Source organism: Bidens hawaiensis, unplaced genomic scaffold (genome assembly GCF_021521415.1).
Source record: "Bidens hawaiensis isolate Kalapana, Puna unplaced genomic scaffold, B.hawaiensis_p1.1 tig00044158_1, whole genome shotgun sequence".
Lineage (NCBI taxonomy): Eukaryota > Viridiplantae > Streptophyta > Magnoliopsida > Asterales > Asteraceae > Bidens > Bidens hawaiensis.
This window is the reverse complement of record NW_027497838.1, coordinates 127,778-150,616: the sequence shown is the minus strand read 5'-3', so window position 1 is coordinate 150,616 and position 22,839 is coordinate 127,778. Positions and strand designations below refer to the sequence as shown.

Below are 22,839 nucleotides of genomic sequence, written 5' to 3'. Positions count from 1 at the left end.
GTTAATGATTTGGTCGTGGGTTTGAGGTGGGCTCTGAGTATGGGTATGGGTAGGTGGTGTTTGTATAAATGAATCAGTTTGAGGTGGAGGGGATGGTGTAGTTTGTTGTGGTGGTGTTTGGATGTGTTGTGGAGGTGGGCAAGGTGGTGAGGCTGGTGGTGTAGGAATGGGTTGGTTTTGGATCTCCCCATGTGCTTGTGCACCATCAAGCTTATCGTCAACAACTTGTCATGCAATACTTCCAACAACTCCATCACCCAGATCAACATCATCTGCTCCTCCATCATCATTTTCATCCGAATCATCATCTTTAACCTCATCCTCCTCTTCCTCCTCAGAACTAAGTTCTGGGACAAGCATAATCGCCACATCATGATTTACTCGCCATGGTAATATATCAAACTCAGTTCTTGGATTGAACCAGCTCGTGGTAGACAACTTTGCATTTCTCTTATAAACATTTGGATTTTGTGGCACATGAGTTGTTCCAGTTGTAGGCAAATATTCCAGCACTCGATAAAAGATGATTTGTAGAAATCTTGGGTAAGCCAAATTTTTTCTCTGTTTGGCTTCCTCAAGATGCTTATCATTCCTTCAAAGATTGATCTTATACAACTGCTACAGTGGCATTAGCCAAATCCCGGCTTATCAGTGTCCACCAGCCTTTCCTGGGGGCAAATCCCTGAATAACATGGTGTATCAGAAACCTGTAAAGGTTTCGGAACATCCCCTTTTGAAACTGTCCCTCATGGACATTTCATTTGTAACCCATTGTCTCCTGAAATTTTTTTAGTAAATGCTCAGTGGAGAAGTGGATTGGATTGTGATCATCATCATGTAGTTATAAGCTTGCTCGTATCAATTTTTCAGTAATGATGATCTCTTGATTTGCCGCGGTAGCTTCCAAACGCTTACCTCCATCGTCATCATGAAGTTCGGCTTAGTGCAAGAAATCCAACTGGTGCTTTCTATAAATCACAGGGCACTCAGTTAAAGAGAATCGCAGATTATATCTTTGGAGCCATCTAATCATATGTGCTACTTCTTCATTATCTTGAGTCACTTGTAATAAGGCGCACATATTATGCTTTTGCTCAAACAGATATATCGGTTCGTCCGCCATATCTGTGCAAACACAAACAAAGAAACACATTCAAAGTAAAGATTAGTCATAAAGTTCATAACTTTGAATAGTTTTATGTTATAATTTGAAGAAGTAAGGAGAAGAAATGTCTTTATGAACCTGTGCTTCGACAAATAATAACTTACACATAAAACAAAGAGTTAGTTAAAATGAAAACTAACTTCCCAAATCCATATAATCATTGTCGAAAAATCATATATTGATGCTTACCGAGTCAGAATTTAAGGGATGGTTAATTATGGTTGGGATATTAAAATATTTTGATATTATGGAGCGAGAGCAATGAACAGTAATGTAATAGTGGAAAGAGAGATGTGAAAATGTGAGAAATTTCTCTAACTCCTGCTTTTATACCTTTTTGAAAGTGAGTTTTAAATACATTTTGTCATTTAATGAGTAATACTTGTCAAACAGTTCAAATATCTTATTTTAAAATTTTACCCATTTAAAACATTGCTCGATAAAGTACATTTAGTGAACGTTGCTTGGAAAAGTTAATTTGCAAAGCATGCTAGGTAAAGTTCACTAATCAAAGCTTGCTTGTTCCAGAAGTTTAGATATTATAAAGTAATTAAAAAAATTAGTCTAAGTGGATAAGGTGAAGGAAGCTTACTCGAAATACAAGATTTCTCGAGAAATAAATCACAAGACAGATAATCAAGTATAAAGCATCAAATAGGCAACCTTGCTAGGAATCGATGAAGAATCCCAAAATAATAACTTAGACATATTTCTTATAGTCAACTTTGCTCGAATATCTAAACATCACAAATCTTACCCGAAAGTTCATAAACAGTTAGCAAATATTCAATCAAGTATAATTCGAAGCAAAGTATGCTCGATATACTTTAAGAATGCAAAGTGTGCTAGAGAAGGACTCTAAACACAAAGTGTACTCGAAAAGTAAAATATTGAAATTACCAAGTATACTAAGAGAACACTTGAAAATTTCAAAGTGTGCTCGAAATATAAAGTGTGCCTGGAAAACAAGGTTTGCCCGAAAACACTTGTAATTTCAAAGAATCATATTCACTATCATGAACTAAGCTAGATAAAGACATATTTCAATCAAAACAACAATGTTTACTCGAAATAGACATATAAAGCATATTCTAACAGATGTCACACAATCATCAAGTACGCTAGACAAATCTAACCCTCCGAACATCTAAGTTTACTCGAAAGCTAAGAAGTATCAAAGTGTACTCGAAAATATATGAATAAATCATTTAAGTGCTGAACTTCACAAAGCCTGCTATGATGAGTTTAAACAGTTAATAAAAACACCTAAGTTTGCTAGAAAGTTCAAAAACACTAAAGCTTGCTAGAAATAACATATTCAATCACAAAGCTTGCTATAATCACCGAACAACCTATAAAACAATTAAGTTTGCTAGAAAGTTCAGAACTCATCAAAGCTTGCTAGAATTAACATTATCAAACATATTCATACATCAAGCTTGCTTATTATGAAAAGATCAAATTTTGGTTATCTTTCATTTCGAATCATTTTCCTAATATTATGAAAAGATCTCAACATGGGATCATATTGACTAAGTTGCTTCTCAATACTTCATTCTCAGCATCATTATGACAGATTAGACAGGTTAACATCAGGTCTAGACTTAGCATGAATTTCATTTCTTTGGTGATATGATTAAGGTTCATTTAAGTTGCATAGGACTAAAATGTATAACACTTATTGTGTTCTGATGCTCCATATCTATTCTCAAGGCTTATTTGGCTTTCTCCATATCACCCCGAGTTGACTGGGACCCCCTGATATTTGGTTAAACTTTTTAATGACTAAACTTATGATATATATATATATATATCAACATTGTGTTGAATAATCAGTACGTTTTGTTCACTGGAGTTCTTTGTCATTCTCAATAATATACTTCATTTTATGGACCAAATACCAACGAGCTCATGTATGACTAGATAATCACTTTTCTGCCTATCATTCGGAAAGATGTATATTGGAACATGCATAGACAACAATGTATCTCCACATGAAATTTGGCAGTTTCTTTATGTTTATATCACCTTAGATTTTACACATCATGGGAAAACCACCATACATGTTAATGACTGCACTAATTGTCTTTTTAGCTTATTAAATCCATATGATTGGCCAAATAGTCAATGTACTATCATTTCCCAAAGGGTTGGATCCATTTTCATTAAAAACACCCTTTCTTAAGCTTCTATAAATCTTGAACTGAATAATCATATCATATCTCAGCACCATTAATCAACTTGCTATGTTTTTATCAAAAATGTTTTAAGCAAAATTCATTTGAAAATTTTCATTTGAGTATGCAATTTTGTCATAAAGACACATTTTGACTCAAACAGTAAGTAACATATTCAAATCTTAATTATGACTGAAGTACAGCAAAGTCTAACATATCCTAATAACATCATCATATCTGATTATTCATATTCAAAAGCATCATTAATCAAAATATCAGAGAAGAACATAGAACATACAAGTCATTTCAAGCACTTATCATGATATTACACACATTAACTGATCATTAACTTAAGCATCAAAGATACCTAAATTACTCAAATAATCAATCAAAGCACATACCAGTCAACATTTAAATTAACCTTTTCACACAATATCAACAAAGAAACACTAATCAAGACCTTTCTAAGGATAGTCAGTTAGCACATAGAGCACACATCATTAATCAGACTTCATCTGAGTTGATCATTCCCAGGGCTTTCAAAAGAAAGTGAAATCTGGTTTTATCAAGTGGTTTTGTGAATAGGTGAGACAAATTGTCACTTGTATCAACTCTCTTCATTTTAATTAGACCTTTTTCATTACAATCTCTAATGAAGTAATGTCTAATTTCAATGTGCTTTATCTTAGAATGTTGAACTGGATTCTTAACAATGAAAAACGCAGCAGTATTATCAATATAAATAGGAGTGTTCAAGAATTCATATCATAATCCAGCATTTGATTCTGAATCCATAGAACTTGTGCACGGCAGGCAGATGCAGCAATATACTCAGCTTCAGTAGTTGAGATGGACACTGTAGTTTGTTTCTTGCACTGCCAAGACACTAGCCTGTCTTCCAAAAATTGACGTCCACCTGAGGTTGACTTTCTGCTCATGTTGCACCCATCATAATCACTGTCAGTGTAGGCAATGAGATCAAAGGAATGGTTCTTTGGGTACCATATTCCCAAATATAGTTTTTAATGGAATCGTTCTTCCTAAGACACATATTTGAGTTGATGTGGCTAGTACGTTATGATCCAAGTCGGGTCATACCAAATAGCAAGCTAGACAAACGCCACGATATTTAGTATTAGATATGATCTAAGTAATAATTATCAACACTCATAATATTTGGAAAATGGGTTTTCTAAATATTTTTGCATTTGTGTGTTAAATAAAATTATATGGATAATTTATATTATGAGAGATGTTATATATTTGGATAAATGACAAATATGTATAAAGAAAAATTAACAAAATTGAGTTTGAGTTTTTGGGGTGAAAACCCACCCCTGGCCGGCCCCTCCATCTCTCTATCTTTCTTTCTCCTTTTGTATTTTTCCAGTACATGAAAGAACCTCTATTGGTAGATGGTTTTTCTAGTTTTGCAGCAACATCTTTCTCTCTCACACACAAAAATCCTCTCTAGCTTTTCTCTCTATCCAGCTGAGAACAAGAAGAGGAAGAACAAAAGGGTATTCGTTCTTGCAACAAGTGTAAGGACCCTAGCAACCTAGGTGTTTGTTGGAGCTTGTGCGGGTATACAAGCTTGAGGATTTCTCTATTGGAATCTCGCCATTCATTCTCATTCATCCCTTTCTAAATCCTGGACTTAAAGGTATGTTCTTGAAACACCCTATGGTTGTTTTGATAGTGTGTTAATCGTATATGGATCCTGGATTGGGTTTAACATAAACGGGTTTATGTGTTTTCGGTTAACAAGATTTAAAACTAATTTTCTGCTGCGTTTTCCTTATAAAATGGTTTATTTGGACTTTTATAATCTTGCAAAAAACCCAACAATGGCATCAAGAGCCGCTTATACGATTACATGCTTCAAAATGGGCTCTAAAAGTGTTCGGGTTTGATGGTATTTTTTACCATATTTGCCAAAAAGTTTAGGAATTTTGGTTGCCCTTGGTTTTTCAAGATTGTGCCATACATGTATGTGGTAAAGCTGGAAAAAATGAATCATTTGAATGATATTTTGTTTTGGACAAAATCTGGGTTCTTTAGCTCTGGCCGAGAACAAAATGGTTGGAAACCATGGTTCTCGGTCTGGCCGAAGACACCCGAAACCCTATTCTCGGTTGGCTGAGAACTCATGGTTGGGAACAATGAGATTTCGGTTGACTGAAAACTAGTTCTCACAGTTGACCAAGAACACTAGGTTCTTGGTGGACCAAAGTTTTCGAGCCGAAAACTATGAAACTTTGGTTTTGGCCGAGAACTCTATGTTCTCTGTTTTAGGCCAAGAACTAATGGTTACAAGGGGAACCACTCAGGTCAAAAGGTTGACCTGTTTGGTCAAAGGTTGACCTGCTTGTGTGGATGTTCATAACCTAGCCATGACCTTGTGTATATTGAAGTGATTTGTTGTGATTTATGCATCTATTTGTAATATTCTTTATTCGGTTTTGTAATATATTTGTTTTTTTAAATGGTTTGTAATAATAAGTAGAATAGTTGTATTTCTTTTATTAGACAAAAATGTATTAGGATATATTTTGTAAAAGAGGATGCAACTACAACACCACTTTGGTTGGAGCCCAAATGGAAGCCCAAATAAAGAACAAGGATCACAACAATAAATGAACACTGGAAGCATATGGATGCGGAATCAAGTGGGAGTTCACCATCTCATACCTTGTGTCATGCTGGTCCCTTAGGAGAGACCTTATGACACATTTGTTTTGGTCAACAAGTGTTGTCAAATTTTAGGTGGCTAAGGTTATGGACATGTGATTGTATTATTTATGCTTGTGTGGTTGATTTAATTATGTTCTATCATATTTTTATACGTTGTTAACAATTAAAATCGACAACTTGCATAAAATTGATTCCTTTGAAATTTTTAAGTAATAAATTAGTTTTATTAACTGTTAATGATTTCATAATAAAATGGGTTTTATTAATAGGAATTTGAAAATTGGTTTTCAAAGGGTACCATACATTTGAATGCATGCAAATGGAAGGTACATTAAATAGTTTTCCAATCTAGAATTTTGAAAAGTTAAATCCCCTTTAAAAACAAGTTAAACACCATCCTTTTATACGACACTTGAGTCACTTGGAGAATTAATGTGGGATAAAGGTCACCTAACCACATTTAAGAAAACTTGTGATCTTGAGGTGAATTTACTATAATTGTGGGATAAAGGTCACCTAACCACTTGTATGTGTAAACTCACACGTGTGTGTAAGTAGGACGACTTGATTTGGAAACCATGTGAATAGGGTCACCGAATCATGGCGTACAAAGGTGTTGATGGGATTAAACATGCCAACTAAACATATGATGTTTAACCGATCCCATAAAACTAAAAGTTGCAAAGGGTTGCAATCGTCAAACGTTGACTACCTTGTTAATTTGAATAGTGGGATAAAGGTCACCTAACTACTATTTGAATGGGTTCTAGATTTTAATCAATAATTGTATTGGAGACATTAAAGGGTATTAACGATTAAAATTTAATGATATCGAAAATACTAAACTGAGCTTTTATAAATTCTTTTATAGATGGCCGCAAACAACTCACAGAACGATATTATCCCACTTGTGCATAATCTATCACTGAGATCCATTCTGGACAAGGATCGTCTGAATTATAATAACTTTATGGATTGGTATCGAAACTTGAGAATTTTTCTCAATCAAGAGAAAAAATCCTACATTTTGGACGATCCTATTCCCGATGAACCTGATGTCAACGACTTGGATGCATATGCGGATTGGTTAAAATACACCGAGGTTTCGGTGCAAGTTCTTACCTCATGTTGGGAACAATGATTCCCGAGACCAAAAGGATTTCGAGAATCATGGGGTTATGACATGATCACCCAGCTTAAAGAAATGTTCCTTACTCAAGCTAGGGTGGAGCGCTTCAAAACGCTTCGAGCGTTTCATGCATGTCGTATGGAAGAAACCCAATCTGTATCATCTTATGTGCTTAAGATGAAAAGCCACATTGATCGGCTTGAACGGCTGAATTGTCCCATCTCAAGAGAGTTAGCCACAGATTTGATCCTAAATGGCTTAACTAAAAGGTTTGAGACATTCGTCATGAATTACAACATGAACGGATGGGACAAGAGCATTGGTGAGCTACACGCAATGCTCAAAACAGCCAAAGCCAGGATGGGTAAAAAGGTTTTACCCGTTCTTGCAATCAATGAGGATGGCTTGAAGAAGAGGCATCATCCAGAACCCAAGGCAAAGGTTGCTAGTGGTAAAGGACAAGTTCAAGGGAAAGGCAAAGATGGAACCCAAACCCAAGAAGCTAAAGGTTAGCTCTGAGGATCCGTGCTTTGGTTGTGGTGAGATAGGTCACTGGTGAGAAACTGTCCGACCTATCTCAAGGAGTTGAAAGCTAAGAGGGATTGGAAAACCTCAGGTACAACTTTCATGATCCATATTGATCTTAACATTATTTCCTCTAACATACAGGTATTGGATACCGGATGTGGAACTCATATATGCAATTCATTGAAGGAGTTCAAAAGAAGAAATGATTACAAGAAAGGAGATATTAGTCTCTTCATGGGCAATGGAGCAAAGGTTGACGTCCAAGCCCGAGGAAATTATATTCTGAAGCTTCCAAATGGTTTGGAAGTTCTTTTGAAAAAATTTTTGTATCTAGTTTGACTAGGGATATTATCTCTGTTTCTTTATTAAGACAATTTGGTTATGATTTTAAGTTTGTAAACATTGATATTTTTGTTTTCATGAATGATTTTTATTTTAAAGTGATGTCGTCTAATTGCATTTATGAATTAGTTCATGATAATACATCTATTGATAACTCGTTGTACCAAGCTAACACCAAAAGACTCACATTGGATTTGAGTGAAACCTTTCTTTGGCATTGTCGTCTCGGTCACATAAACAAGGATTGCATTCATACACTTCAAAAGAATGGTCTTTTGGAATCAAATGATAATTCATTTTATAAGTGTGAGTCTTGTTTATTGGGAAAGATGACCAATGAGCCCTTTAGTGGAACTAATGAAAGGGCAAATGACTTATTAGGTGTCATACATTCGGATGTATGTGGTCTTTTTAAGACAATGAGAAGGAATGGTGAAAGATACTTCATTACCTTTATTGGAAGATTATAGTTGCTATGGGTATGTGTTCTTGTTAAGACACAAAGATGAAGCCTTTGAAATGTTCAAAGTCTTACAAAATGAAGTACAAAATCAACTCAATAAAATAATCAAAGTACTTCATTCCGATAGAGGAGGTGAATACCTCAAAGATGCGTTTCTAGAACATCTTAAGAGTTGTGGGATTGCCTCACAACTTACTCCACCTGGAACACCGCAACACAATGGTGTGTCTGAAAGGAGGAATTGAACTCTATTGGATATGGTTCGATCCATGATGGCTAGAAGCACATTACCTCTATCATTTTGGGGTTTCGCGTTGATCTCCGCAGCCCGTATTTTAAATATGGCACCAACCAAGAAAGTGTAAAGGACAACTTTTGAAATATGGCATGGAAGGGTTCCATCATTATCATATTTAAAGGTATGCGGTTGTGAGGCTTATGTCAAGAAAAACACCCAAAACAAACTTGAAAGCCGATCCACTAAGTGTATCTCTGTAGGATATCCCAAAGATTCGATGGGATATTATTTCTACAATCCAAGCGAGCATAAAGTGTTTACTGCTCGAAAGGCTGAGTTCTTGGAAAGAAGGTTCCTTATGGAAGGAACTGATAGAACTGTGGAACTCGAGGAGGATCTAGAACCACAAGCCGATACACGTTTGGTTGACACTAGCAATCAACAAGAGGTTGTTGAGAATGATCAAAATGGTCGATCAAAACACACAAAACGTTCACAAATCTGGTAGAATTAGCACCCCACCTGAAAGACATGGATTTTTCATGGATGGATGATATGTGGTAGATTCGGATGAACCCACCACATACCGAGATGCAATGTCACAATCTGATTTTGATAAATGGCTGGAAGCCATGAACGTTGATATGCAATCCATGCATGACAACCAAGTATGGGACTTGGTTATACCACCTCTTAATTCCAAACTGGTTGGAAGTAAGTGGGTTTTCAAGAAGAAAACCAATATGCATGGGAACTTGGATACTTATAAAGCTAGACTTGTAGCAAAGGGTTTCACTCCAACTCAAGGGGTTGATTATGATGAAACTTTCTTGGCCGTGGCGATGCTAAAGTCTATAAGGATATTGTTTGCCATAGTCGCATATTAAGACTAAGGGATATGGCAAATGGATGTCAAAACTGCTTTTCTAAATGGACACCTTGAGGATGATGTCAATATGGTTCAGCCCGAAGGTTTTGTCGATCCACAACATCCTAATAAAGTAAGCAAGTTGAAGAAATCAATCTATGGATTGAAACAAGCATCTAGAAGTTGGAATCACCGTTTTGATGATGAAGTTAAGAAATTTGGATTCATCAAAAATGCTGATGAAGCTTGTGTGTATAAGAAAGCTAGTGGGAGCATCATTACCTTTCTGGTATTATATGTCGATGACATACTACTGTTTGGAAATGACATTCCAAATTTGGAAGGTGTAAAATCCTGGCTTGGAAACTGCTTTTACATCAAGGATCTTGGTGAAGCCGCCTATATTATGGGAATAAGGATCTATAGGGGTACTTTTTTTAAGTTCAAAATAAGGATCTTGTGTTACAAGGTGGATCTGGGCTTTCAAAGCTCTGATACCAAAAGATAGAACTTGTGGCACAGTGGTTTTATACTATGGGAATAAGCAGTTTTGTACTCTTTTACAAAACTCTCTGATACCAAAATATCAGAGAGGCAGGGGTGATGCACCAACAGACTTCTATATGAACTTAATACTTGTATATGAACTTAAGAACTTATAAAGAACTTAAGAACTCTTGTAAAAGAACTCAAGAACTCAAAAGAGAACTAGAGAGAAGATATAAGGAAGATGTTTTTATTTCTTTCAAGGGATGGTTTACAAGTGAGGGGAAGCCTTCCTTTTATAGCCAAGGAATAGGTAACTAACCTCATAAAAAGACATAAGGCCCATACATAAGACATAAGGCCCATACCTATGACATAAGGCATGACATAAGTCCCATACCCATGGACTAAATCTTACCTAACCACTTTAAGAGTGATTTAGACTTATTAAACACACTTAGAAAACAATATTAAGAAAATATTATACAAGACATACGATTATTTATAACTTCTTCCATGGATTAAGGCTTGGTCCTTCATTTTCCAATTGTTCCAGTCGAGCGAGGTATTTGTGGCACTGGTAAGAGGTCTTGTGCTTGGAGATTTTCCATAATATTTGTTGGGGGGTCCAAAAACTGATCGAAACTTGAGGGGTGCTTCTTCCTCTTGGTTCTTTTGTATCAGGATTACCAGGGATATTTTAAGTCTATCATCCAACAATTTCCATCTCTTTCATTCGAGATCCCCATAAAAACTTTTGCTTCAAAGTGATCGTTGATGGCTTTTTCCCAATCATTTACACAAGGATGGTTTGCTGGCCATAAGTCATATCCCTTTAGGACCGCCTCATTGAGTTTGTTGGGATCAATGTTTTTTGTTAAGGCCATTTCTTTTCGGATTTGCAACCAAGCTTGAGGGTAATTTTCTTTAAAAAACCAGCTTGCTGGATTCACGTTTGACCAGGAATGGATGAATGTAGCAGGGACCCTGTAAACTCCTTTCTGACCTTTTTGTGGAGTGGGTTTCTTGAAACGAGCAATTAGATATTTTTTTTGGTATTGAACTTATTACTTGTATCCACTTCTCAAGAGGGAGAAACCATTCCAACATTTTTAAAGTAAACTTTTGATCTTCAGGTAGCTAATTCTCTTCAAGGAAATATGCAGCCAACTTTGAGGTGTTGAAAGACACAGCTATAGTGAATGTTTTGAATAGGCACCAGAAAAAACAGAGTGTTTCTTTTGTCAACGCGGATGGATTGCCTATATGGAACACATGAAGAAAAGGGAAATCAGGGTGAAATTTTTCTCCTTTTGAGAATTTCCCGTACTTCTTCAATATGATTGTCATTAGGTTTTTGTAGTTGAGGCTGAATGGATTCACGAGGTTGTGAGTATTGATGATTTCAATGACTTCATTTGGAAGATGTTTTGGGTTGTAGATAGGGGCTTGGTTGAGGGGTTTGGAGGTACCGAGATGTGCCATTGTAAATATTGTGGGTAAGATTTGATGATGTCCAACCATGTTGGTCTCCTGGTATTTATAGACTTTTGGCCTTGACAAAAAATCTAAAAGGATATTATTCTTTCCTTTGATATGCTTAACAGTGAAAGAATATTGTGAGAACCAGTTAGTCCAACGTAAAAACTGTGCTTATGGGAGACCGTTTTTTTTAACTGTAGCATTCTCGGAAAAGAGGACATGTCCATTTCAATAAAAAAGCTGTGACCGAGAATATGGAACTGGAACTTCTCGATTCCTCTTTTGACTGCCAAAATTTCTTTGTAAGTGGAGTGGTAATGTTTTTCTGACACACTAAACGTGCCTCTTTTGTATCCACATACCGACCTGACACCTTTGTTGTCTTCTGCAATCAAGACTGCTGCCCAGTACTCATCGCTAGCATCAGTCTGAAGGATTCTTTTGTCTGTTGGTGTGGAAATCTTTAAAGGTGGCCTCACATCTGCCAGCCTTTTTATTTCGTTTACCGCTTGTGTTTGCTTTTCTGTCCACTGAGGAGGATTCCTTTTTAACATGGGGAACAAGTGTACTGTTTGGCTTGACAGCTTTGGCAGAGATTCCCCCATATAACTAACTAGACCAAGAAACTGTTGAATCTCTTTTTGTGACGTCAGTTTATCTGGAAAACGTTTGAGTTCTTGGGCTATGTGTGGCTGGTGCTGGAACTTTCTGTCGGTGATCTTCATTCCAAGGAAGTCAATTTCTTTGACACCAATTTCCATTTTCTTTTCAGACAACATTATCCCATATTGTTGGACTATTTAGTGAAATTTTTTGAGTAATTCTATATGGGATTCTTCATCTTTGGAGAACAGAAGTATATCATCAATGTATACCATGGTGTTGCTTAAGATAGGCTCAAAGATAGTTACCATTGCTTTTTGAAAAGTAGATGGAGCTATTTTTAGCCTGAATGGCATTACATTCCACTGATAGTGATGATCTGGAATGCATAAAGCTGTTTTTGGCCTGTCTTTTGGCTTGATTCCTAGTTGCCAAAATCCTGCTTTGAGATCAAATTTTGAAAGTACCTTTGCATCTATTAAGGATTGAAACTTGGATTATTTATGTGGGAGTGGGAACTTGTCATCCAACAAGAAGTGATTCAAAGGTTGATAATTTATGACCAACCTTAATTTTCCACGAACTTGTTCACTACGTTTATTAATGTAGAAGGCTTCACAGGCCCACTGGGATTTTGTAGGTTCTATTAAACCTTGTTTGACTAGTTCTGAACACTCTTCTGTGGCCAGCTTGTAATGATCTGGGTTCATGCCTGGGTGACTTGCCTTTGTTGGGTTTATATCCTCATTCTGCCTGAACGGCAAAGACACAAAAAATGAAGGATTAAGCCACAATGGTGGGTTGTGTTTGGTTAGGAATTCAGTGTGACTTGTGGCACATGAGGTTTTGATTATTCGGTATTTGAGTGCTTCTATGGGGTGTCACACCCCGGCCAAAGGCGGAAAGCCAAGGGCGTGGACGAAGTCGCAGATTGAATAAGCCATAACACAGGTTAAGAGTCTAAATGAAATGCATACATAAATATTCAAGTTACATTGTTCAAAAGATACAAATAACACCACAATTGTCCAACAGGTACTAAATCTAGTACTACGCCTTCGGTCTTCTCCTAAGGCCATCTAGAAATCCCTGTTCTTCATCTATCAGCATTACCTAAAAATATGCAGGAAAACGTCAACTACAAAAATAGTTGAGTGAGAACATAAGTTGTGGTAAAAAGAAAAAAAGGATTTCATACACAAGCATGCTAGACCAAGTTGTAGGGGTTTATATATAGGGTGTACCAGCGGCTAACCCACCACTCCTACAACTTGTTCTACCATGTTTGAGTATGATCCCGGTTTTTAGGAAAAATAGTTAGAAAAATAACAAGCGCACCAAAATAGGTTGTAGGGGTTTATAAATCCAAAGTGAGAAGACAGATCATAAGTAAAAGCGTAGTGCGGGTACATGGATTATTACAGTTCATAATAGTGCGCGAAAAGCGTGCACGTGGGTCATTGAGTGGAGAGGAGAGTCCAGAGTTACGATGTGTGTGAGGCAACGCAATAGTTCATAATACTCGAGATAATTGCACATAACAGATAGACCAAAAGAGCAAGTAATCACACATAATACACATAAGAGGCCACGCGAGGAATACGAGACTTACATGGATTCACACAGAATCCAAGGCCGTCGAGTCAGTGATGGTTAGATGAGCCTTACATGGGTCCCGCAGGATGCCCAAAGCAGTTGAGATAGTGGCCGTGGTTCATAGAGCGACAGTGTGGAGAGCATATAGTTCATAGTACAATAACGTGTAGAGCAAACGTGTATAGTGCAACAGTTCATAAAGTAACAGTTCATAGGGAAGCAGTTCATAGTGAAGTTACAATTTATAAGTAAAGTAATTGTGATAGCGCTTAAATTACATTAAGTTATAAGTGAAAGCGTGTAAAAGCAGAGAAACAGTGTGTAAAGGTTTTGAAGTAAAGTGTTTTTGCATATTTCCACCCCGTGGTTTGATAAAGCAATACAGTTAAAAAGGGGTTATGAACTCACCTTGATCTCGGGTTAGGATGGTGCTACAATAGATCTCCTTAGCCTAGAATTGGACATATATATAAGGTTAACAACGCGTTATAAGTCTAAGAAAACGAGCTTACGCGACCTCGAGCAAAAACTAGGTTTTAAAGACGAAAACAGCTTGGTTCTGGCTTGATTCGGTCGAATGGGCACACATTCGGTCGAATCTGAGGCACACTCGATCGAACTAGACACACACTCGGTCGAACCAGCTGGGAAAACTCGTTCGGTCGAACATGGCACTTGTTCGGTCGAATAGAAACTCGTTCGGTCGAATAGACACTCGTTCGGTCGAATAGACACTCGTTCGGTCGAATAGACACTCGTTCGGTCGAATAGACACTTGTTCGGTCGAATAGACACTCGTTCGGTCGAATGAGGTGGAGACCATTCGGTTGCTTCCCTATTCGGTCGAATGGACTGGTTCGGTCGACTGGTTCGACCGAATGAGTCCTGAGTCGACGCCTTCAAACCGGGCGACGGAGAAACCTACGGGATTTCGCGATTTTCATGATTTTTCACCCAAAATCGAAGTTTTTGACATGGAAATGCTCGGGATTGAAAGAACCAATGATTCCTAGTGTTTTTATACACAAAGACCTGCATTTTGACACCAAAACAAGACGGTTTTTGACCCGAAAACTCTAGAAACGAAAATGGGTGTTTTTGCTCGATTTGAGGCCGAAAATGGTTATGAAAACGGATGATTTTCGAGAGGGACTTACCAAAAACGAAGTGCTACAAGATTCCGGGCTCGGATTTGCGTTTTGAACACTTTCTCTCTCTAGCTTCTCTCTCTAGAAAGAGAGTGTTTGGGTGTGGGAGTGGAAGAGAAGAAGAGAAAATGGTGGAGTTGTCTTGAACTTACGTTTATATACTCGGTTTCTTGGGTTCGGGTTTTGGCTCGGGTTGGTTTTCCTACGGGTCAAGACGGGTCGAGTTCATAAAATTTATAAAACGAAACATTTCTCTAAAAACTTTTATAAAATAACTTTAAATAAAATATCTGAAATCTTTTAAAATAATGAAAATATCATTTATTTACGAAAGATAGATTTTTGGTCACCGGGTTAAATTTCGGGATGTTACAGTCTCCCCAACTTTAGGGAATTTCGTCCCGAAATTCAAGCACACGGTCCAACTTATGAAGTAAATCCTACTAAATCAATACAGGTCATTCTTTTGATGTGCACTTTCAGGGATTCGCAAATTAACGAGGAGGGGGCTTATATATAGGGTGTACCATCGGCTAACCCACCACTCCCTCATCGTAATTTGAGAATTTCTCCTTTCCATGCATAACGTCCAAATGGCCTATATTAACTTGTAAATATCATGAAATTTGAGCATGAGATAACTTGGTTTGAGATAGAGTAATCAATCCAAAAGAGAAAAATAAATTGCGTATAGTGGTTCAAATAGTGAGTTCATGAGCATAAATAGTCCATTCGCGATCCTAGTGATTAGAGCAACTTAGTTCATCCAAACACAAAACTATGAGCATTCACCCAAGACTTGCTTCGGGCGCATCCACGTACTGCTGAAGGGGTTTATGTATAGGGTGTACCATCGGCTAACCCACCACCCCTTCAACTTTACCTGAATGTTCCTTTCCGCTGATCATGGACTAGGACTCACAGTGACACTCCTACTCCCCTCACAAGCCCTAAATTTCCAATTTTCGTATTCGATCATATTCAATTCCAGTTGTAGGAGTTTATATATAGGGTGTACCAGCGGCGTACCCACCACTCCTACAACATTCCTTGAATACTCTCTCAACTGCCATTGGGTTCAAGACTTGCGACACACTTTACTACCACAAGTCCCTACCTCCAATACTCGCTTCAGAACTACACACGCCCTGCCGAAGGGGTTTATATATAGGGTGTACCAGCGGCGTACCCACCACTCCTTCGACATTCTTTGAGTAGCCCTTACTCCACGAATATTGGGCTCAGGACTCACAGTACCATGATGGAACATCTGCATACGTACGCACCTGTGACTTAACAATTATATTCCGGACTATAATCGTTATTTCACCTTGCATCGTCCTTGCAACTGTCACTCCATCGCGTAAGTGCTTAAGGGAAAACTCTACACATAATCACATAACCAGGCAATCACATAAGCGGCAGCAGTATAATGCGTAAATAGTTCGATCGGTCGTGAAGCATGTTTGCTCGTTGGTCATAGTGTGAGGGATACGAGAGCATTGCGTTTGTGCGTGGTTCGTGTAATAGTGCTTAGTGTACAAAGTGTAGTAGTGATAATAGTGGAAAGTGTGTTGATCATAAGCGGTGTTGTCAAGAATTCGAGTTAAACTAGTTGTGCGGGCGTGTAGGGGTCAAAGGCGAGCAGCTCCGGCAAGGGTTAAAGTCGTAAGAAGAGAGCAAGGAGAAAAGGGTTAGAATCGTGTCGAAAGGAAAGGAAGAGAACATACCTGGAGCGGCGTCTTGATCTGGCTGCGCTGCGGCGGCTCCGATCCTGTAAACGCGTCCTCTTGCAGGAGGAATCTCGACGGTGATGCGGGGGCAGCGATTCCTGAGGTGATCGGTGGCTCCACACTCGTAACAGGCTCTCGCGTTGGAGGCGGCGTTGTTGGCGGCGGCAGGTGCAGATCTGCAGGTATTAGCTAGGTGGCCGAGTCGTCCACAATTTGTGCATCTGTAGCATTGGACTCCCTGGGGGTGATGACGTTGGCATGTGTGGCATTTGGGATGGGCACCGGCGTATCCCGCTCGGGGTCTGTTGGAGGCATCAGGAGCAACTGTGTTCAGGGGAACAGCTTGAGTGACAGTAGTGGTGGTGGCAAGGACCTTCTGTTTCTTGCGGTTCGGTTCGTCAGATAGTTGGCCGGCTTTGATTAGGCTCTGGGCCACAAGAGCGGTGAGGTGAACAGCGGCTTGGACCGTCTGGGGATCAGCTGCGATGAGGATGGCGCGCATGCAATCGGGAAGGCCACGGATGTAAGCTTCAACAGCACGTTCTGCGGGAGTAACCATATGTGGTACCAAAAGGGCGAGCTCGTGGTAACGTTCGGTGTATCCTTGGTAGTCAGCCCCTTCCATCTTATGTTCCCAAAACTCTGTTTCGAGCTTCTGTTGCTCGCTACGGGGTACGAACTCTCGGGTGACGACTTCCTTGAATTCGGTCCAGGGCAAAGCGTTGGCAGCTTCACGGCCACGAGTTCTGACTTCGTTGTTCCACCAGTTTAGAGCGCGCTTGAGGAACATACTTGCAGCATAGCGGACTCTCAGATTTTCCGGGCAAGCAACGATATCGAACGTAACTTCCATCTTTTCGAACCATTGTAGAAGACCAGCAGCGCCTTCAAATCCTTCGAAGTTCGTCGGTCGGGCACTTTGGAAGGCCTTGTAGTGTCGATCAGTTGCATTAGCGTTCGGGTTCTGGTCTTGGTTTGCAGCGGGTTGAACTCCCTCTTGCATGGTCTGGGCGATTTGGGTCACCATTCCAGGAAGGACAGCAGCTATCTGCTGTGCGATAATGTTGGCCAGCTCGGCAGGGTCAGTGTTATCAGCGCGTCGGGGAGGCATTCTGGGAATAGACAAAATGAGAGACAAGTGCAAAAGAGATACATCGAGGATATAGCAATAGAGTAAGGCGATCACAAGATAAGCAAACAATGTGTAGATGTGATACAAGTGGCGATATAGTGATGTGTGGCATCATGCTCGAACATAGATCAGAGTGGAGAGACAAGCGATTAAACAGATAAACATGTAAGCAAGTAGCAAGTAAATAGTTGGCAAGTAAGCAAGTGTGATATGTGCAAGTGATGCATGAAACTATCCAGAGTATGGTCCCTAAGTTATAGTCTAGGTCATACCTAATTCTCTATAACCTTGGGCTCTGATACCAATCTGTCACACCCCGGCCAAAGGCGGAAAGCCAAGGGCGTGGACGAAGTCGCAGATTGAATAAGCCATAACACAGGTTAAGAGTCTAAATGAAATGCATACATAAATATTCAAGTTACATTGTTCAAAAGATACAAATAACACCACAATTGTCCAACAGATACTAAATCTAGTACTACGCCTTCGGTCTTCCCCTAAGGCCATCTAGAAATCCCTGTTCTTCATCTATCAGCATTACCTAAAAATATGCAGGAAAACGTCAACTACAAAAATAGTTGAGTGAGAACATAAGTTGTGGTAAAAAGAAAAAAAGGATTTCATACACAAGCATGCTAGACCAAGTTGTAGGGGTTTATATATAGGGTGTACCAGCGGCTAACCCACCACTCCTACAACTTGTTCTACCATGTTTGAGTATGATCCCGGTTTTTAGGAAAAATAGTTAGAAAAATAACAAGCGCACCAAAATAGGTTGTAGGGGTTTATAAATCCAAAGTGAGAAGACAGATCATAAGTAAAAGCGTAGTGCGGGTACATGGATTATTACAGTTCATAATAGTGCGCGAAAAGCGTGCACGTGGGTCATTGAGTGGAGAGGAGAGTCCAGAGTTACGATGTGTGTGAGGCAACGCAATAGTTCATAATACTCGAGATAATTGCACATAACAGATAGACCAAAAGAGCAAGTAATCACACATAATACACATAAGAGGCCACGCGAGGAATACGAGACTTACATGGATTCACACAGAATCCAAGGCCGTCGAGTCAGTGATGGTTAGATGAGCCTTACATGGGTCCCGCAGGATGCCCAAAGCAGTTGAGATAGTGGCCGTGGTTCATAGAGCGACAGTGTGGAGAGCATATAGTTCATAGTACAATAACGTGTAGAGCAAACGTGTATAGTGCAACAGTTCATAAAGTAACAGTTCATAGGGCAGCAGTTCATAGTGAAGTTACAATTTATAAGTAAAGTAATTGTGATAGCGCTTACATTACATTAAGTTATAAGTGAAAGCGTGTAAAAGAAGAGAAACAGTGTGTAAAGGTTTTGAAGTAAAGTGTTTTTGCATATTTCCACCCCGTGGTTTGATAAAGCAATACAGTTAAAAAGGGGTTATGAACTCACCTTGATCTCGGGTTAGGATGGTGCTACAATAGATCTCCTTAGCCTAGAATTGGACATATATATAAGGTTAACAACGCGTTATAAGTCTAAGAAAACGAGCTTACGCGACCTCGAGCAAAAACTAGGTTTTAAAGACGAAAACAGCTTGGTTCTGGCTTGATTCGGTCGAATGGGCACACATTCGGTCGAATCTAAGGCACACTCGATCGAACTAGACACACACTCGGTCGAACCAGCTGGGAAAACTCGTTCGGTCGAACATGGCACTTGTTCGGTCGAATAGAAACTCGTTCGGTCGAATAGACACTCGTTCGGTCGAATAGACACTCGTTCGGTCGAATAGACACTCGTTCGGTCGAATAGACACTTGTTCGGTCGAATAGACACTCGTTCGGTCGAATGAGGTGGAGACCATTCGGTTGCTTCCCTATTCGGTCGAATGGACTGGTTCGGTCGACTGGTTCGACCGAATGAGTCCTGAGTCGACGCCTTCAAACCGGGCGACGGAGAAACCTACGGGATTTCGCGATTTTCATGATTTTTCACCCAAAATCGAAGTTTTTGACATGGAAATGCTCGGGATTGAAAGAACCAATGATTCCTAGTGTTTTTATACACAAAGACCTGCATTTTGACACCAAAACAAGACGGTTTTTGACCCGAAAACTCTAGAAACGAAAATGGGTGTTTTTGCTCGATTTGAGGCCGAAAATGGTTATGAAAACGGATGATTTTCGAGAGGGACTTACCAAAAACGAAGTGCTACAAGATTCCGGGCTCGGATTTGCGTTTTGAACACTTTCTCTCTCTAGCTTCTCTCTCTAGAAAGAGAGTGTTTGGGTGTGGGAGTGGAAGAGAAGAAGAGAAAATGGTGGAGTTGTCTTGAACTTACGTTTATATACTCGGTTTCTTGGGTTCGGGTTTTGGCTCGGGTTGGTTTTCCTACGGGTCAAGACGGGTCGAGTTCATAAAATTTATAAAACGAAACATTTCTCTAAAAACTTTTATAAAATAACTTTAAATAAAATATCTGAAATCTTTTAAAATAATGAAAATATCATTTATTTACGAAAGATAGATTTTTGGTCACCGGGTTAAATTTCGGGATGTTACATGGGGTGAGGTGAGCGGCCTATATACCAGAGTATTAAGTTCAAAATATCTGATATTCTGGGAATAAGATTTGTACTCTATACAAACTTCAGTATGCCAATCAATGACCCATCCATCCTCACAGCTTTGAAAGCCTAGATCCAGATAGGAGGAACACCTCAGGTAAACACCTGCCAGGCAACCTTCCATTACCAATGGCGTACAAAGTACAAAACCACTGCCTGGACATCATGGTCCCCGGACAGGATAATGATAGAGATGCATTATTCATTGATGTTGATTCCAACGCCATGCCAACCATCACATATGTCCCAAAACAATTATCAAGAGAAGAGTTACTGTTGGTGCATAATGTCAGTAGTTCATAGTCTAGTGTCTGTAATCGAGTCTGTAATGTTAATTATGTTTTTATTTATGTTTAAGCGAAGTTACTGACAAGTTCGCTTATCAGGCGAACTTGTTAGTCAAGCGAAGTTATGGACAACTTCGCCTAAACATGCCAGGCGAAGTTGTCATGTATTTATATTGATAGGTTACGGCTGGTTTAATAAATCGTTTTAGTTTATCGAGTTGTTCAGTGAGTCGAGAGACGTGTATTCAGTGATTATATCACGTGTTCGGTTATAATATAACGTGTGTTCGTTTATACGTATCGTGTGGTTGTTTGATTCGTGTTCTACACTCGTAACGACCTACGCAGGGATTCCGCACCTGTGTAGATTGAGATATCCCGTGAAGATCCGTCCAGGGAACCTACAATTGGTATCAGAGCTTTGGCTCGATTGTGTGGTTCGGGATATTCACGCGGGTGTAGAAATCGTCCCGTTTCGACTTTTCGCGGGACGTGTTTTCTGAGTTTCTGTGTCAATCTTACCTCCTACCATCGTTTTCAACCCTTTACACCGTCAAAAACCTCGAAAAATCCAGATTACAGATCTGCAGAAACTTCCGTGTTCATCAGGCGAAGTTGCCGTCACTGTTCGTAGGGTTTCGGCGAAGATATAAGGTTAAGCGAAGTTATCCACAACTTCGCCTACCTTCTCAAGTTCGCCTAACTCAAGCGAAGTTCTCTACAACTTCGCCTACTTCCTAAGTTCGCTTACCCTAAGCGAAGTTACACTCAACTCGCCAAGTCACGCGAATTTAAGAAAGATCCAGCGAAGTTAAGTCTAAGCGAAGTTATCCTTAACTTCGCCTACAGTACTGTTCACAAACAATTTTTTTTTATTTTTCGGGTTTCTTAGTTTTCGAGAAAGGATGTCGTCAATTAACATCTCTGAGTTAGTAAAGATGGAAGTAGAAGCAGGGTCAGCTACTAAGGCCCCAAGGTTGCTGAAGGGAACCGATTTCGTTGCATGGAAGGATCGGTTCATACAATATGTCAAGTACCAGGATGCGAAGATGTGGGTGTGCATCCAGGATGGTTATATTCCACCAGTTATGGAGTACGAAGGTCGTGATCAGATCAAGAAGTACAGCAAAATGGAAGATGAAGAGAAAAAGATGTATGAGGCCGAGAGCAAGGCTCATGCTGCTATCACTATGGCTCTTCCACAGTAGATCCTTCATACTTTTAGAAAGTACACATCAGCAAGAGAGCTTTGGGAAGCTCTTGAGAACCGGTTTGAAGGAAATGTGGGAATCCGTGCTTCAAAGATCAAATTGCTCAAAACCCAGTTCTCAGTCTTCAAGTATTTGAAGAATGAATCTCTAGATGATATCATCACCCGATATTATCATCTGATGACTGAACTGAGCAACTATTCAATTTCTTACCGAGAAGAAGAGATAGTTGAGAAACTTCTTGATGCTCTCCCACCAAAATGGGAGATGTACACGGTGCTGATGAGGGAAGACAAAGACTTTCCCACATATGATCTGGAAACGGCAGTCAACAAGCTCCGAACCTTTGAGCTTAACATGGTTAGAAAGGAGACACCTACGGATCAGGTTCAAGATCCAGGTATGTATGGTGCTAAAGTCAACACTAGCTCAGGTTCGAAGACTGAATCAGCTGCCTACTACTCGAAGGGAGAGTCGGGCGCCAACTCATCACATGAAGGGCATGTGTCAGTCAACACCAATGGTGATGTTTGCTTTGTAGCAGGTGGATCTAGTGGTTCTAAACCGCAAGCAAGCAAGAGTAGTTGCTCTCCAAGTACTTCTAGCAACAACTACTCTAAGATGCCTATGAGTGTCAAATCTGCTGAAGAGCAGTTTGGTCTCTATGCTTCTTTTATTGCTTCCTATGAGAACTACATTCAGGGGAAGATTGTTGATCCAGCTATGTTGGATGAAGATTATGACCAGATTGATGCTGATGATCTGGAAGAAATGGATCTACAATGGCAGATGGCCATGATCGTGAGAAGAGTGAAAAGGTTTATGAAAAAGACCGGAAGAAAGTTTGTCGGTGGAAGGCCAGGGTTCGACAAGACGAAGGTAAGATGCTACAATTGTCAGCAAAACGGTCACTTTGCAAAGGAATGCAGGAATGAGCGTGTAGAACG

General features: G+C 39.4%; 1 protein-coding gene across 1 annotated transcript; it reads right to left on the bottom strand.

Annotated features, from left to right (window-relative positions):
• Nucleotides 1-228: 228 nt before the first annotated feature.
• On the bottom strand, nt 229-12,333 carry LOC143594750 (uncharacterized). The gene is made up of 2 exons (XM_077073989.1): nt 11,939-12,333; nt 229-592 (listed from the first exon to the last, which is right to left on the bottom strand). Exons 1-2 carry the CDS (start codon nt 12,331-12,333, stop codon nt 229-231), a joined length of 759 nt encoding a protein of 252 aa, XP_076930104.1.
• Between the last annotated feature and the right edge of the window lie 10,506 nt (nt 12,334-22,839).